This window comes from Mastigoproctus giganteus, chromosome 13 (assembly GCF_048544385.1).
Source record: "Mastigoproctus giganteus isolate SK-2022 chromosome 13, ASM4854438v1, whole genome shotgun sequence".
NCBI classification, from domain to species: Eukaryota; Metazoa; Arthropoda; class Arachnida; order Uropygi; family Thelyphonidae; genus Mastigoproctus; species Mastigoproctus giganteus.
The window spans coordinates 112,900,876-112,920,084 of record NC_143587.1 but is presented as its reverse complement, the minus strand read 5'-3'; the positions used below and the strand labels follow the sequence as shown (position 1 = coordinate 112,920,084).

The 19,209-nt window shown below is 38.6% G+C and overlaps 1 protein-coding gene across 1 annotated transcript in view; it reads left to right on the top strand.

Moving 5' to 3' along the window:
- LOC150076370 (protein HID1) overlaps positions 1-19,209 on the top strand; it is a 318,232-nt gene that overhangs the window by 135,814 nt on the left and 163,209 nt on the right. Inside the window, exon 8 of the mRNA XM_090387033.1 lies at positions 15,998-16,184. Coding sequence (XP_090243159.1) covers positions 15,998-16,184 — 187 coding nt within the window. The remainder of the gene's footprint in view (positions 1-15,997; positions 16,185-19,209) is intronic.

The window sequence follows — 19,209 nt, the reverse complement described above, 5'->3', positions numbered from 1 at the left end:
GTTACCCTTCTTTGCACCCTTTCAAGAAGCTCGATGTCTTTCTTCAGGTGCGGTCTCCATACTTGAACACAGTATTCCAAGTGTGGTCTAACATAAGCCTTATATAATGGGATTATCACGTCCCTATCTCTACTTGCAAAAGTTCGATAGATCATCGATAGGACACCATGGGCCTTCCTTGCAACCTGTTTACAATGCTCAGAGAATTTCATGTCTGACCGTATCGTAACACCCAAGTCCCTTTCCTCCAGTACTGGGTTTAGTTGAACTCCACCAAGTGAATAAGTTTTTTTTTGACCAGGGCTAGGCCGGCTATTATGATTGAAATGGAGAAACTTCTACATAATTTTATTGAAGACAACATTCAACGTAGAATTCCGTTAAGTTCAATTATTATTAAAGAAAAAGCGAAGAGCCTATATGAAGATTTAAAAGAAGCTCAGCCCGAAAAAAATGTAGAACCATTTAACGCTGGTAAGGGCTGGTTTGATAGATTTAGAAAGCGCTATAACCTGCACAACGTGCAGTCCAACGTGCAGTGCTTCTCCAATACAGGGAGAAGCTGCAAGTGCAGATCAACAAGGAGCCGAAACTTTCAAAAAAGAATTTGTTCAAATTATTGAAGAGGGATGTTATACTGCTCAACAAGTTTTTAACATAGATGAAACAGGTCTTTTTTGGAAACGAATGCCTAAAAGAAGTTTCATATCGAAAGAAGAAAAAAACATGCCAGGCTTCAAAGCGGCGAAGGATCGGTTAACTTTGTTGTTGGGTGGTAACGCTCCGGGGGATTTTAAATTAAAACCCCTTTAGTTCACCATTCCGAAAATCCAAGGGCTCTTAAAGGTTTAGCTAAATCAAACCTACCTGTCATCTCGAAGGCTAATAAAAAAGCTTGGGTAACCAGACCACTTTTCATTGATTGGTATGCTGAGTTCTTCTGTCCTGCAGTGGAAAAATATTTTGCAAAAAATAACATTGGTTATAAAGCTATTCTAATCATGGACAATGTGCCAGGACACCCAAGCAAAGAGAGCTTAGAAGACTTGAACAATCACATAAAAGTTTTTTACATGCATCCAAACACTACGTCTCTGATCCAACCAATGGACCAAGGAGTAATTGCCACATTTAAAGCGTACTACATAAGGAACGGGGCTTAGAGGGGAACAGGTATCCTGTGTGTTATCAGACACTCAGCCTAAAACACTGATGGATCCAATATCTCTCTATTACAGAAAATTTAGGAGAAGTCCGGTTGGCCTGCCTCCCTAAAATCCACTCATGCACACCTTCTCGATGGTAAGCCCTGTTACGTCACTTAGGTGGCAACGAACGTGTAGAGTGGTTCTCTTCAAGATGCCTGGTCAGCATGAAGAGGAAAAGACCAACCCCTCCAGCAATATGAAAGCACGACGAAACAAATGGCCCTCAGTCCCCAGCAGCTTTCACTCTCCCTCTTACGGCAGCGAAAGGATTAGAGTGGAAGCAGAGGGTGCTAAGAATCTCTGGGTACGACCAGGCTGCCATGCACGGAAACTGAACTTGGCCTGTTATAACGTAAGAACACTCATCGGTGAAGACAGGATATTAGAGTTGGAAAAGGAATTAGAAAATGTGAATTGGAATATCATCGGTTTGGCTGAAACAAGAAGAAGAAATGAATCACTTATAAGTTTATCAAGTGGAAATCTGCTGTACACCAATGGAAACAGTGAAAGGAGTGAAGGTGGAATTGGGTTTCTGATCCATAAAGATTTTAAAAACAACATTTTGGAATTCAAAAGTACATCACCAAGAGTGTCAAGACTAATACTCAAGATTTCTAAGAGATACAAGCTAAAGATTATAATGGTTTATGCACCAACATCGAGCCATGATGATGAAGAGGTTGAAGAAATGTACACTGAAATTGAGAGTCTTCTAGATGAGCAGAAACCCACTACACTATTATTATGGGAGACTTCAATGCTAAGGTTGGAAAAAGACAAAACAGCACAGAAAGGGGAACTATAGGAAATTTTGGAATTGGTGAAAGAAATGAAAGAGTTGTGGAATTTGCAGAATCTCAAGGACTGTCAGTAATGAACACTTTTTTCAAGAAAAGGGTGAACAGAAAGTGGACATGGAAGAGTCCAAATGGATTAACTACTAATGAAATCGACTTCATCCTCACTAACAGAAGATATATTGTGAATGATGTTACCGTCCTGAATAAGGTAAATGTTGGAAGTGATCACAGAATGGTAAGATGTACACTTGATATAGATGTAGGAAAGGAAAGGAAAAAACTGACTTGAGTAAATAATACAAAGGTCTTTGAAATAACAGAGGAGGAGAAAAAGCAGTATGTACTGGAACTTAAGAACAAGTTTGAGCTTCTGCAGACTGCTGAGGACCAAGATATCGACGTGGAATATTACAGCTTTTTGAAAGTGATAAAGCCCAAGAAACCTATAGGGAAAAAGAAATCCAAAGAAGAAAAAATTAGTCAAACACTTGTCATGATGAACCGAAGACGACAAATGAAAAGCAAGAAAAACACTGAGGGGGAGAAAACTGAGTATACTGAGTTATGCAAAGCCATTAGAAAGAGACTCAGAGAGGACATAAGAAGATTTAACACAAGAAAAGTAGAACAAGCATTAAGGGAAAACAAAGGATTTAAATCAGCAGCCATGAGCAGTAATACAGAAAGACAAATGATACTGAAACTGAAGAATAGCGATGGTGTACTTATAAACAGCAGAGAAGGCATAATTCAAATAGCAGAAGACTACTATAGAGAATTATACAAGGAGCAGGGGAATGATGCCAGCAGTGGGGAAGATGGATTGCAAAGTAGCAACACATACGACATACCCAATATTCTTCCTGATGAGGTAGAACATGCATTGAAGAAAATGAAGAATCAGAAAGCCCCGGGGGAAGATGAAGTTACTGTAGAGTTGTTAAAATTGGGAGGAAGAGACATAACACAAAAACTGGCAAGGCTCTTCACAAAGTGCATTAGAAAAGGTGTGACGCCTAAGCAGTGGAATAATGCAATCATAGTTTTGCTGCATAAGAAAGGAGATAAATCAGAAATTGGAAATTATAGACCAATTAGCTTGCTATCCCACATCTACAAGTTGTTCACAAGGGTCATTACTAACAGATTAGAAAGAATACTGGATGAGAATCAACCGAAAGAGCAAGCTGGCTTTAGGACAGGATTCTCAACTATGGATCACCTTCATGTAATATCACAGCTAATGGAGAAAGCAAATGAATATAAAACACCATTATGCCTGGCATTTGTGGATTATGAAAAGGCATTTGACTCCATACAGCATAAGGCAATGTTTCAGGCACTGGAAAGACAAGGCATTGATACCCCATATATTATGATTTTGAAGAAAATATACGAGAGTGCTACCTCCTTTATTAGACTAGACAAAGACAGTAGGAAATTTAAAATTGAGAAAGGAGTTCGACAAGGAGACACAATATCTCCGAAGCTGTTTACTGCTGCCTTTGAGGAAGCTTTCAGAAGATTAGACTGGTCGCAGAAAGGAGTCAATGTGAATGGAGAGTACCTAAACCATTTACGATTTGCAGATGACATTGTGGTCATAAGCCACGATCCCAAAGAATTAGAGGAAAATCTTAATCAGTTATGCACAGCTAGTAAGGATTTTGGACTAAATATGAATATGGCTAAGACAAAAGTAATGATGAACAAGTATGCCACAGAAAGGGAAATAATGATTGAAGGAGCAGTAATTGAAAAGGTGGTGTCATATACTTATCTGGGACAAGTTATTAGCTGTAATAATGATAAATGGCTGGAAGTCAAGAGAAGAATAAATTTTGGATGGATAGCATTCAGGAAATATAGTCACATACTGAAGAGCAATATCCCAGTTTGTCTGAAACGTAAAATAATGGACCAATGTATACTCCCCATCATGACTTATGGAAGTGAAACTTGGGCACTGACCAAAAGAATGGAAGAGAAGCTGAGAACTACACAGCGAAGAATGGAACGAATCATATTGGGAATAAGACTGTTAGATAAGAAGAGAAACACATGGATTAGGCAACAAACTCAAGTAAAGGACATTCTTATCAAAACTAAAGAACTAAAATGGTCTTGGGCAGGACACATAGCTCGAAGACATGATGACAAATGGACTAAGAAAATAACAGAATGGTATCCAAGAGGAGCTAGAAGAAAACCTGGAAGACAAAGGCGGAGATGAATAGATGAAATTCATGAGTTTGTGGGTAGTAAATGGATGTCCAGTGCTCAAAACCGAAGGAACTGGAAAGTTGCTGGAGAGGCCTTCATCCTGCAGTGGATTGAAAATGGCTGATGATGATGATGATGATGACATAAGGAACACCTTTTCCCAAGCTATTAAAGCCATCAACACTGAAAATGTACCGAGTTTAAAGGAGTTTTGGAAATCCTATAACATTAAAACCGCCATCTACAACATTTCAAGTGCCTGGGATGAAGTGACTCAGAAAACCATGAATGGAGTGTGGAGGAAAGTTTGGAAAAATTGCATAAAGCATTCCCAGGAACCTGATGATTCCGTTGAAAATGTTAAAACACAAATTGTTGAGCTTGGAAAAGAAGCAGGATTACACAAAATTAACGAAGACATCATACAAGAGATGATCGACAACGACCGGAATGGCCTCTCTAATGAAGAACTAATGGAAATTATAAAAGAACAAGAGCTTGCTATTGAGGGAGATGATGATCAAGATACTATAGATGAAGAACCGATAAAGTCGCTGACTGCAAAAGGACTTAGTGAAGCTTTTGAACACTTCGAAAAAATGTGTGATTATTTCCGGGAGAACGACCCTGACATGGAACGAAGTGCCAAGGTAATAAGAAATTTGAAGAAAGAAATGAATCCCTACATGTTGTTGTACAATGAGAGGAAGAGGGCCAAAGCACAACCCAAAATCAACACATTTTTCAGTCCAAAGATACGAAAACTCGATAGCACAGGGCCATCGAATTAATAAATTCATGATTTCCGTTAGTTAATTACCTCATAATTATATGTGTATATAATGTAGAATATTTTATATGAACAAAATTTTGAATATTAAATATTTTTAATCGACATTGGTGCATATTTTCACTACCATTTATTATTGTTTAGAAAATATCCTATGGAATAGACCGCAACTCACAAATACATGTTATCTTATGGGAATATGGCGCTTGCTTAGCGCGGATTCACTTAGCGCTCTGTTTTCCCCGGAACGAACTATCAGCGTTAAGCGGGGGTCACCTGTATGGTCGATCCGGCAACCCCGCACTAAACCAGCGTAGCAGATTATGGTCCCTTTTCCTCAACATGAATTGTTGAGGAGGCTTCCATTCTGCAGTGGATTGATAATGGCTGCTCCTTATATAAAGAAATAATGAGGGAATGAGTTGGCTTTTCACGTGTTTCTTTGCTCCTTTCTGAGGTGCTAAGAAAGTACTGGAAAATAAAACAAGATATTTAAAAACAAGAAAATATTTACTTAAAAACAGGAAAGTATTCACTTAAAAAATATCTCACACCTATAATTTAATGCTGTTATGTTAGGAGGGAGAAGTGATGGTGGGGTAGCAAGGTTAACTGTTTATCAGTTACAAATGATTTCAGACGTTGACATTATCATAGACACACAAATTAATTTTTGGAAGAGCTAGTCTTCTAAGGTATATGCCTGAAGTCAAAATTGGCGTGGGGGGTTAATTAGTATAAATTGTGGAAAATTAGGCAGCAAGAAATCAAGTTTATACACCATCAGCCAAAAAATTGGGTGACTTTATTGTTGGGTTACCACCCAACAATAAAGTCAACCAATCCTTCACCGCTTTGAAGCCTGGCATGTTTTTTTACTTCTTTCGATATGAAACTTCTTTTAGGCATTCGTTTCCAAAAAAGTCCTGTTTCATCTACGTTAAAACTTGTTGAGAAGTTTAACACCACTCATCAATAATTTTTAGAAGTTCTTCTTTGAAAGTTTCAGCTCCTTCTTGATCTGCACTTGTGGCTTATCCCTGGATTTTAAATCTATCTTACCAGCTCTTACTAGCTTTAAATGCAGCCACTTCATCCTTTTTTTTTTTTTTTTTTTTTTAAGGTGAGCTTTCTTCAGATCATCATATAGGCTAATCGCTATTTTTTAATAATATTTAACTTAACGGAATTGTGCGTTGGATATTACCTTGAAATAAAATTATTTAGAAGTATATCCATGTCAGATATAATATCCGACCTAGTTGTTTGCAGTGGAACAGCTGTCTTTCCCACTGCTAAAATTAATTCTTTATTTTTTATAATTGTTCTTACAGTTGAACCTGCCAGTCCTAAATTTTTGCACACATCCACCTGTCATTGAATGGAATCAATTCGCTTCAAAACGTATAATTTAATTTTCAAATTCAGTATTTTTCTTACCTTAGTAGGCTTTATACCGCATTCAGACATTGTTCCTTTTTAATTCTTATCCGCCATTATCCGAAAATGTAACTGCATTTCATTAATTATGATACAATGTTTGAGTAAACTGTCCGTTACGGATGATGTCTAACACTGTACCCAGTGATGACTAGACTTTGGATAAATGCTTATAACGCAAATATTGCAAGCAAAATACTTGATCATTTTTTAAAACGTTGATCTCGGAACTACATAACAAATCATCATAGTGCAATTAAATTAGTGTGGGAAAATTTTACAAGTCAGCATGGGAAACTTTGTATTAATTTTCAAGCTATCGACTACATCAGATGAAATGTTTTCATTAAACATGCCAAAAATTCAATCTATATGCTGGTAAAAGAGTGTCATTAGCATTAGTAGAGGCATATGATGCAAGAAAGCAAGCTTATGCAGCATCAGCCAAAAAAAAAAAAACGCTCCTATTTCACCCCTCCATTCGTTCCAAATACCTGTCCAGCTCAGCCTTAAATTTATTTAGGCTATCAACTTCCATAACAAAGGATGGAAGCCTGTTCCACCAACCAACTACTCGCTGGCTAAAGGCAAACCTCCACACATCTATCCTACATCTGTCTTTCCTCAATTTGAATTTATGCCCTCTCAGGTGATTATTCTGAGCAAGAGGAAGAATCCCATCAGCATTGAGCATGCTTAGAGGGGAACAGGTATCCTGTGTGTTGTCAGACAGTCAGCCAAAAACACTGATGGATCCAATATCTCTAAATTACAGAAGATTTAGGAGAAGTCCGGTTGGCCTGCCTCCCTAAAATCCATTCAAGCACACCTTCTCGATGGTAAGCCCTGCTGTGTCACTTAGGTGGCAACGAACGTGTAGAGTGGTTCTCTTCAAGACGCCTGGTCAGCGTGAAGAGGAAAAGACCAAACCTTCCAGCATGAGAGCACAACAATACAAATGGCCCTCAGTCCCCAGCAGCTTTCACTCTCCCTCTTACGGCAGCGAGAGGATCAGAGTGGAAGCAGAGGGTGCTAAGAATCTCTGGGTACGACCAGGCTGCCATGCACGGAAACTGAACTTGGCCTGTTATAACGTACGATCACTCATCGATGAAGATAGGATATTAGAGCTGGAAAAGGAATTAGAAAATGTGAATTGGAATATCATCGGTTTGGCTGAAACAAGAAGAAGAAATGAAATCACAAGTTTATCAAGTGGAAATCTGCTGTACACCAATGGAAACAGTGAAAGGAGTGAAGGTGAAGTTGGGTTTCTGGTCCATAAAGATTTTAAAAACAACATTTTGGAATTCAAAAGTACATTACCAAGGGTGTCAAGGCTAATACTCAAGATTTCTAAGAGGTACAAGCTAAAGGTTATAATGATTTATGCACCAACATCGAGCCATGATGATGAAGAGGTTGAAGAAATGTACACCGAAATTGAGAGTCTTTTAGATGAGCAGAAAACCCACTACACTGTTATTATGGGGGACTTCAATGCTAAGGTTGGAAAAAGGCAAAACAATGCAGAAAGAGGAACTATAGGAAACTTTGGAATTGGTGAAAGAAATAAAAGAGGTGAAAGACTTGTGGAATTTGCAGAATCTCAAGGACTGTCAGTAATGAATACTTTTTTCAAGAAAAGGGTGAACAGAAAGTGGACATGGAAGAGTCCAAATGGATTAACTACTAATGAAATCGACTTCATCCTCATTAACAGAAGATATATTGTGAATGATGTTACCGTCCTGAATAAGGTAAATGTTGGAAGTGATCACAGAATGGTAAGATGTACATTTGATATAGATGTAGGAAAGGAAAGGAAAAAACTGACTCGAGTAAATAATACAAAGGTCTTTGAGATAACAGAGGAGGAGAAAAAGCAGTATGTACTGGAACTTAAAAACAAGTTTGAGCTTCTGCAGACTGCTCAGGACCAAGATATCGACGAGGAATATTACAACTTTCTGAAAGTGATAAAGCCCAAGAAACCTATAGGGAAACAGAAATCCAAAGAAGAAAAAATTAGTCAAGAAACACTTGTCATGATGAACCGAAGACCACAAATGAAGAGCAAGAAAAACACTGACAGGGAGAAAATTGAGTATACTGAGTTATGCAAAGCCATTAGAAAGAGACTCAGAGAGGACATAAGAAGATTTAACACAAGAAAAGTAGAACAAGCATTAAGGGAAAACAAAGGATTTAAATCAGCAGCCATGAGCAGTAATACAGAAAGACAAATGATACTGAAACTGAAGAATAGCGATGGTATACTTATAAACAGCAGAGAAGGCATAATTCAAATAGCAGAAGACTACTATAGAGAATTATACAAGGAGCGAGGGAATGATACCAGCAGTGGGGAAGATGGATTGCAAAGTAGCAACACATACGACATACCCGATATTCTTCTTGATGAGGTAGAACATGCATTGAAGAAAATGAAGAATCGGAAAGCCCCGGGGGAAGATGAAGTTACTGTAGAGTTGTTAAAATTGGGAGGAAGAGACATAACACAAAAACTGGCAAGGCTCTTCACAAAGTGCATTAGAAAAGGTGTGACGCCTAAGCAGTGGAATAATGCAATCATAGTTTTGCTGCATAAGAAAGGAGATAAATCAGAAATTGGAAATTATAGACCAATTAGCTTGTTATCCCACATCTACAAGTTGTTCACAAGGGTCATTACTAACAGATTAAAAAGAATACTTGATGAGAATCAGCCGAAAGAGCAAGCTGGCTTTAGAACAGGATTCTCAACGATGGATCACCTTCACGTAATATCACAGCTAATTGAGAAAGCAAATGAATATAAAACACCATTATGCCTGGCATTTGTGGATTATGAAAAGGCATTTGACTCCATACAGCATAAGGCAATGTTTCGGGCACTGGAAAGACAAGGCATAGATACCCCATATATTATGATTTTGAAGAAAATATATGAGAGTGCTATCTCCTTTATTAGACTACACAAAGACAGTAGCAAATTTAAAATCGAGAAAGGAGTTCAACAAGGAGACACAATATCTCCGAAGCTGTTTATTGCTGCCCTTGAGGAAGCTCTCAGAAGATTAGACTGGTCGCAGAAAGGAGTCAATGTGAACGGAGAGTACCTAAACCATTTACGATTTGCAGATGACATTGTAGTTATAAGCCATGATCCCAAAGAATTAGAGGAAAATCTTAATCAGTTATGCACAGCTAGTAAGGATTTTGGACTAAAGATGAATATGGATACGATAGGAGGGAGTATATGATGAGAGCCTTGTTGATCAATTCGGCCCTGGAAAGATTGTGCAAGGCTCAAGAGGTAGAATTTTTTTCAGCCTGGACTGTACTTGTTAACAGGAGAGATTGCTTCTATAGGGATGGGATACACTTAAATAGAAAGGGTGCAAGAATATTTGCTGATGCTATCGAGGCAGTGTTAGGTGGGTCGGAAAACTGCTAGCTTGGGGGGGAGACAAAGACCAATAGATTGACAGTAGCCACTGGCAGAGGTGAAAGAGATTCTTGCACTGCTTCTATTAGAATGAGCAGAAGCCCGAAAAACAAGATGCATGATGTTTCAGAGACTGCTGGGAGCCATTGCGGTACAAGTAAAACACATGGGTTGTGTTAGGGTAACTAAGAATAGAAACAGGTGCAGGTATACTTGCGTGTACACCAATGCTAGGAGTTTAGTAAACAAATTTGATGAATTTGAGGTATTGCTCAAAACATCAAAGGCAGATATTGTTGGGATATCAGAGATGTGGTGTCACACGGATATAAGGGATGCAGAACTGGAATTTGGGGAATACGTCTACAGAAAGGATAGACAGGATAGGAAGGGGGGAGGGGGTTATGCTATTAGTTAAGAAACACATAAAAACCAAGTAAATGAAGCCAGTTGACATCGCTGGACAGTGCAGTGTTAAGTCAGTTTGGTGTGACATAAGCATTGGGAGATCAAAATTGAGAGTAGGAGTGTGCTATAGGCCTAATGACTCTGATGAGTATAATAAGAAACTGTACAGGGAAATAGAGTGGGCGAGTAAATCAGAGAGTCTTATAATGGGAGATTTTAATTTCCCAGATATTGACTGGAATTTGTGGGTTGGTCACTCACACACTAGCAGGGCTTTTGTGGATTTATTGGATGATTGTTTTCTACATCAGCATGTTCGGGAGGCAACTAGAGGGAGTAATACTCTTGATTTGATTATCAGCAGTGATTCTTCATGCATTAAGAATCTGCAGATAAATGAACCACTAGGTGGCAGTGATCACAGTGTGCTGAAGTGGGATTTACTCAAAGAGGTAACTACCATTAGGGGTAAAGGGAAGGGTTATTGCTTCAGTAAAGGTGACTACGATGGACTGAGGCGAGGGGAATGCCAGAGGTGTATTCAACTCTAGCAGTAAGCTACAGAATCTTGAAATAACTGGGAGTAAAGTGGAGGAGAAATTGTTGAAGATAAACACAAGAAAGGCACCTGGGGTGGATGGGATCTATCCAGTCATATTAAAGGAGGCAGCAAAGGAAGTAAGCAAACCCTTAGCCATAATTATGAGAGCTTCCTTGGACTCAGGGGAGGTACCCATAGACTGGAAATGTGCAAATGTGACCCCCAATTCACAAAGGAGGATCAAAGGCTGACACAAGTAATTATAGACCTGTGAGCTTAACTTCTGTTCCAGGAAAATTAATGGAGGCACCGGTTAAAGAAGCACTGCAGGATCATTTAGACAAGACTTCAGTTATAGCTCGGACACAGCATGGTTTTGATAAGGGGAAGTCTTGCCTGACCAATTTGATTGGATACTATGATGCAGTCACAAAAGAACTGGATGCAGGGAATAGCTTTGATATTATATACTTGGATCTTAGAAAGGCTTTTGATACTGTTGCACATGGAAGACTGCTACACAAATTGGAGCAGTGTGACATTGGAGGCAAATTGCTGCTATGGATAAAGGGGTGGTTGAGGGGGAGAAGACAGAGAGTGGTAATCAATGGACGCTGCTCATCGTGGACTAATGTTATTAATGGATTCCCTCAGGGTTCAGTGTTGGGTCCATTATTGTTTTCTGTATTTATAAATGATATTGATGATGGTATATCAAGCTTAATGTCCAAATTTGCAGACGATACAAAGGTTGGCAGGGTTGTCAAGGACACTACTGACACTATGCTGCTGCAACAGGATCTGGAAAGGTTGAGCAGATGGGCTGAGAGGTGACAAATGAGGTTTAACATTGACAAATGTAAAGTACTACACATGGGAAACAGCAACCCCAGAGCAACATATCAACTCTGTGGTACTACACTGACAGTGGTAGAGAATGAAAGGGACTTGGGGGTGGTTGTGCAGGCAGATATGAAGTTCTCTGAGCAGTGCAGACGGGCTGCAAGAGTAGCTCATGGAGTATTGTCAATGATATACAGGAATTTTTCCAGCAGGGATAAGGAGGTGATTATTCCCTTGTATAAGGCAATGGTCAGGCCACACCTAGAGTACTGTATACAGGTCTGGAGACCTCATTTCAAGAAGGATGTAGAGCTGCTGGAACGAGTACAGAGAGGGCAACAAGATTAGTGAATGGAACAAAGGGGTGCTCTTACAAAGAAAGGCTTAAGTTTTGCAAATTACAGTGTCTGGAGACTAGGCACCAGCGAGGTGATCTGATAGAGGTGTATAAAGCCTTGAATGGTTTGAGCATGCTCAATGCTGATTGAATTCTTCCTCTAGCTCAGAATAATCACCTGAGAGGGCATAAATTCAAATTGAGGAAAGACAGATGTAGGATAGACGTGCAGAAATTTGCCTTTAGCCAGCGGGTGGTTGGTTGGTGGAACAGACTTCCATCCCTTGTCGTGGAGGTTGATAGCCTAAATAAGTTTAAGGCTCAGCTGGACAGGTATTTTGAATGAACATAGGGGTGAAGTGGATGTGTTTTTTTTTTTTTTTTTTTTTTTTGGCTGATGCTGCATAAGCTTGCTTTCTTGCATCAAATGCCTCTACTAATGGTAATGCTAATGGCTAAAACAAAAGTAATGATGAACAAGTATGCCACGGAAAGGGAAATAATGATTGAAGGAGCAGTAATTGAAAAGGTGGAGTCATATACTTATCTGGGACAAGTTATTAGCTGTAATAATGATAAATGGCTGGAAGTCAAGAGAAGAATAAATTTTGGATGGATAGCATTCAGGAAATATAGTCACACTGAAGAGCAATATCCCAGTTTGTCTGAAACGTAAAATAATGAACCAGTGTATACTCCCCACCATGACTTATGGAAGTGAAACTTGGGCACTCACCAAAAGAATGGAAGAGAAGCTGAGAACTACACAGCGAAGAATGGAACGAATTATATTGGGAATCAGACTGTTAGATAAGAAGAGAAACACATGGATTAGGCAGCAAACTCAAGTAAAGGACATTCTTATCAAAACTAAAGAACTAAAATGGTCTTGGGCAGGACACATAGCTCGAAGACATTATGACAGATGGACTAAGAAAATAACAGAATGGTACCCAAGAGGAGCTAGAAGAAAACCTGGAAGACAAAGGCGGAGATGGATAGATGAAATTCATGAGTTCTTGGGTAGTAAATGGATGGGCAGTGCTCAAAACAGAAGGAACTGGAAAGTTGCTGGAGAGGCCGTCATCCTGCAGTGGATTGAAAATGGCTGATGATGATGATGAAACCATTCAAGGCTTTATACACCTCAATGAGATCACCTCGCAGGTGCCTAGTCTCCAGACACTGTAATTTGCAAAATTTAAGCCTTTCTTCGTAAAAGCAACCCTTTGTTCCATTCACTAATCTTGTTCCCCTTCTCTGTACTCGTTCCAACAGCTCTGCATCTTTCTTAAAATGAGGCCTTCATACCTGTATACAGTACTCAAGGTGCGGCCTGACCATTGCCTTATACAAGGGGATAATCACCTCCTTATCCCTGCTAGAAAAATTCCTGTATATCATTGACAAGACACTACTATGAGCAACTCTTGCAGACCATCTGCACTGCTCAGAAAACTTCATATCTGCCTACACAATAATCCCCACGTCCTTTTTGTTCTCTACCACTGTCAGTGTAGTACCACAGAGTTGATACGTCACTCTGGGGTTACTGCTTCCCATATGTAGTACTTGACATTTGTCAATGTTAAACTTCATTTGCCACCTCTCAACCCCTCTGCTCAACTTTTGTAGTTCTTATTGCAGCAGCGTACTGTCATTAGTGTCCTTAACAACCCTGCCAACCTTCGTATCATCTGCAGACTTGGACATTAAGCTTGATATACCATCATCAATATCATTTATAAATACAGAAGACAACAATGGACCCAACACTGAACCCTGAGGGACTCCACTAATAACATTAGTCCACGATGAGTAGTGTTCATTGATTACCACTCTCTGGCTTCTCCCACTCAACCATCCCTTTATCCATAGCAGCAATTTGCCTGCAATGCCACACTGCTCCAATTTGTTCAGTAGTCTTCCATGTGCAACAGTATCAAAAGCCTTTCTGGAATCCAAATATATGATATCAAAGTTATTCCCTGCATCCAGTTACTTTGTGACCACATCATAGCATCCAATCACATTGGTCAGGCAAGACTTTCCCTTAAAACCATGCTGTGTCTGAGCTATAACTGAAGTCTTGTCTAGATGATCCTGCAGTGCTTCTTTAACTAGTGCCTCCATTAATTTTCCTGGAACAGAAGTTAAACTAACAGGTCTATAATTACTTGTGTTGCCCTTCGATCCTCCTTTGTGAATTGGGGTCACATTTGCACATCTCCAGTCCATGGGTACCTCCACTGAGTCCAAGGAAGCTCTCATAATTATGGCTAAGGGATTGCTTACTTCCTTTGCCGCCTCCTTTAATATAACTGGATAGATCCCATCCACCCCAGGTGCCTTTCTTTTGTTTATCTACAACAAATTCTCCTCAACTTTCTTCTCAGTTATTACAAAATCACCTAGCTCACTGCCGGAGGTTAGTTCACCTCTGGCATTCCCCTCGCTGAATAACTCCTCATGTGTGAATGTTGATGCAGAATACTCATTTAGTTTGTTAGCCACCTGAGCAGGATCATCAACATTTGAACCATCAATATCCAGTGGACCAATCTGATTTATCCCTTTCCTTCTAAAGTTTACATAGGTAAAGAACTCTTTGTTGTTTTTCTTTGCATCCTTTGCCAAGGATTTCTCATAATCTGCCTTTACCTGCCTAATCTCCTTTGTGACTTGGTTACGGACCAGTTTATATCTCTCATAGGCTTCCATGTCACCCATTAATTTATATGTATTCCATGCATTTTTCTTCTCTGCCATATGTCTCATCTGACATCCATTTAGGCCTAAATCTTGAACGATAATAGGGAGTTGTGACAGCGTTAGAGTGAGATATGGGTTGTAATAAAAGAACAGCGTTATAGCGAATCAGCGTAGAGCGAACCGCGTTATAATGAGGGCCTGCTGTATATAAATAAAAATAATAGGATGTAGTGACAAAACTGAACATCTAAAAAAGAATGAAAAAATATTAATTTATTAAACTGGATTATGGATCCAGGGCACTACTAGTTATAGCAAAAATACCTAGGAACCACAATGAAATATAGACAAATGTATTTGACTAGTGTATTGGGTAGGGGTGCTGACCTGTCAAGTGTAATTACAATGAAATAATTGAGGATGCCTGCAAAGTAAAAGCAGATTACCTGAAATTAAATAAAATTAAGATTAACATAAAAATAATAAAATAATAAAAATGGTAGATACTTAATGCTGTTAGATTTTAACTACGTCATCAAAGGATCGGCAGCCAAAATCAAAAGAACCACAGCACTAAGCAAGGTCTCTGTTTCTGTTATGATGTATACATATTAAACGTATACATCGTAGCTGACCCGCCAGAAACCAAAAGGAAAGAATAAAAAGAAGAATATAATTCAAAAATAAATAAATAAAAGTAAAATGCAGAATTATACTAAAATAATACCAATTAAATTCTGTTAAAGGAAAATTGAATGAAAGTTTAAATTAAAATTGAATGAAGGCAAATTGCCCAGTTTGAAATTTAAACAAAGTGAAAGAAAGAGTAAGCTTAAGATGAAAGAATAAAGTCAGGTTTTGACAACTTACTGTAGGATCAGATAGGAGTCGGTGAAATTAGCTGAGTGTAGTGAATGCAGAGCTGTATCAGAGAAATTTGTCTCTGATACAGCTATGCATTCACTAACTTAGCTAATTTCACCAATATTTAGCAAGGTGCGATTCTGCCACCTGAGTACCAAGATAGCCTAATATTCGAAACCATAAAAATAAGAAAATGATCAGTACTCACCATCAGTAGTGCAAATGCACTCTCATGCCAAGGAAACACACCCACCAAAGTATGAGTGTCACTTTCATAATAGCCTCTTTCATAAAGTTTTTGCATTTAAATATTTCTATAATTGTGCTAATTGAATATCCAAATGAATATATGTGTATTCCCCATTTCTTTATTTCAGGCATGCGCTTCCACTTTTTACATCGCTGTTAAATGTTGTTTGTGCTTATGATCCTGTTGGTTATGGCCTGCCATTTAATCATCTGATCTTCACCGATTCCAGAGAACCATTAGTAGAAGTTGCATTGCAGTTGCTAATAGTTACCTTGGACCATGATTTTAGAGAACCACTCGAAGATAATAGTGAGGTAAGGAAAATTATATATTAGGAAAGGAAATAGATATGTGTCTGAGACGTGTGTGGCATTACCAGTCAATATTTGTATAGTGATTGTGACAGGAATGAATGTGTATAAGATGGATTTAATGAAATTATAATAATTGAAATATTCATCACTGATAAAATTTTTCACAAAAGAAAGATATATTTGTAATGCAGTTTGTGAGAATATAAGATGTTTATGTGGTGCTTGTCCCCCCCCTCCACATTTTCAAGTAAAATTTTGGACTAAGAACTTCAAATAGAAAACATGAATTAGTTGATAAGGATGTTGCTCAGTCTAGGTGGCCTGTCGATGCATCAGCTCTAGAACATTTCTCTCATAATTCAGCAGCTGATCATGCATGACAAAAGAATGAAAGTGTCTGTATTAATTGGAGAATGTATAATATCTGAGTTTTGCTTCTTGCTCATTTTGCTTGAAAACATTATTGTAAGAAAGTGAATTTGGTTACCTTAATATTCTGAAAAAAGCCAGGCAGTTCATAGGAAAAATTTAAACCCATTTCGAAGAAAATCTTTATACAACGCCTTTCAAAGAATTGTGACTGGGGATGAAACACAGGTTTGTTGGTTGGCCTCTTAGAGAAACAGAAAATCAGAGGCATGGAAACAGATTTAATCCATTATAAAAAAACTAAAATTTAACATTGCATTGCAAAACACAGGTTTTTTTTGGGGGGGGGGGGGAGAGAGAGAGAGAGAGAGAGAGAGAGAGAGAGAGAGAGAGAGAGAGAGAGAGAGAGAGAGAGAGAGAGAGAGAGAGAGAGAATCATGAAGTTTATGGATTACAGAATCATTTCAAATGATGTGTAGGACTTCAAGTTTATATGTTGCTATATAATACAGAATTTCATTATCTATATATTATTGCATTGTACATCAATAGCAAAAGTTAATGTTGTTCAACAGTTCAAGGACGAGGTTGGTGCTAATGACATTAACAATAGGAGTTCTGAGGATTTACTTAACAGGTTTAGGGCAATAATGAGAAAAAGTCACAAGTTAGAATTAAATTTGAAAGTGTCTGCAATTGTTTGTTCTTTGCATTCATGATAGAGCCCTCTCAATCAGTTTGGCCCTGGAGACAAATGCCAAGGCAAACTCAGCAAAGGAATCATTCTCTACCAGGACAATGCACCTGCTTACAAGTCTGCCATTGCTATGGCTGCACTGCATGAATGCGGCTTTGAAATCTTGGATCATCTCCCATTTTCACCAGATTTGGCACCATCAGATTTTCATTTGTTTTCTAATTTGGAAAAATACCTGGCTGGCATCTATTTTTCCCACTGACAGTTCACTTTATTGTTTCAAGGGAAAACTTTCTTTTTAGCTGAAATCAGCACAAATCTGAATTGATGGCAAAACTGTATATTGACTCCAAAGGAGATTATTTTGATTATTTCCAAAGGAGATTATTGTTTCAAGGGAAAACTTTCTTTTTAGCTGAAATCAGCACAAATCTGAATTGATGGCAAAACTGTATATTGACTCCAAAGGAGATTATTTTGATTATTTCCAAAGGAGATTATTGTTTCAAGGGAAAACTTTCTTTTTAGCTGAAATCAGCACAAATCTGAATTGATGGCAAAACTGTATATTGACTCCAAAGGAGATTATTTTGAAAATTAACATGTTACCAGACTCCTGAAATAAATCCGTATAAAGTTTACAGAAAGAATAGGAGTGGGGAAGAATTATGTTCTTGGTCAAGAAGCACATTGACTCTAAGGCAGTTCATCTAGTTGAAATGGGTGGCCATTGTAATGTTGAGTCTATTTGGTGTGACATAAGTACTGGAAAAACAAAAATGAACGTAGGGATATGTTATAGGCCAAATAACTGCAATAAGTATAATGAAGAGCTATATAGACAAATAGAGTAGGGTAGTAAATCAAATGTTTTTTAATGGCACACTGAATTTCTGGATATTGACTGGAACTTGTGGGCTGGTCACTCACAGAATAGTAGAACATTTCTGGATTTAGCATTAGTTGAGGCATATGATGCAAGAAAGCAAGCTTATATAGCATCATCCAAAAAAATAAAAAAAAAAACGTTCCCATTTCACTCATCCAGTCACTCCAAATGTTTGTTTAGTTCAGCCTTAAATTTATTTAAGCTATCAACTTCCACAACAACAACAGATGAAAGTCTTTTCCAGCAGTTTACCTGCTGGCTAAAGGCAAACTTCCACACATCTATTTTACAACTGTCTTTCCTTAATTTGAATCTATGCCTCCTCAGGTTCTTAATCTCAGCAAGTAGAAGTATCCCATCAGCATTGAGCCTGTTTAAAAACATTGAAGGCCTTATACACCTGAATCAGATCACCTAGCAGGTCCAGATGCTGCAACTTGCAGAACTTAAGCCTCTCTTAGTAAGAGCACTCCTTTGTTCCTCTCACCAATCTTGTTGCCCTTCTCTATACTCGTTCTAGCAACTCTACGTCCTTCCTAAAATGAGGCCTCCAAACCTGTACGCAGTACTCAAGGTATGGCGTGACCATTGCCTTATACAAGAGGATAATCACCACCTTGTCACTGCTAGCAAAATTCCTATATATCACTGACAAAACTCCATGACCTGCTCTGGCAGCCCGTTAGCACTGCTCAGAGAACTTTATATCTGACTGAACAATTACCCCAGGTTTTTTCATTCTCCACGTCCCTGAGTGTAGTACCACACAGTTGATATGTTTCTCTTGGGTTACTGCTACCCATATGCAGTACTTTGCATTTGTTAATGTTAAATTTTAGTTGCCTCTTCTTAGCCCATCTGCTTACCTTTTCTAGATCCTGTTCGGCGCCTCCGTAGCCAGGTGGGAAGGAGCAGCAGTGCGTAGCACACGCTTCTTGATTAGACCGGGGTTCAAGCCCGTCACCACCAAATACGGAGGATGCGGAAAGGTCAGGGAATGACCACCGCATATCCCGGAGCAATATGGCCTTAGTTGCTAATGCTCCTAAAAACTAAATAACAACAACAAC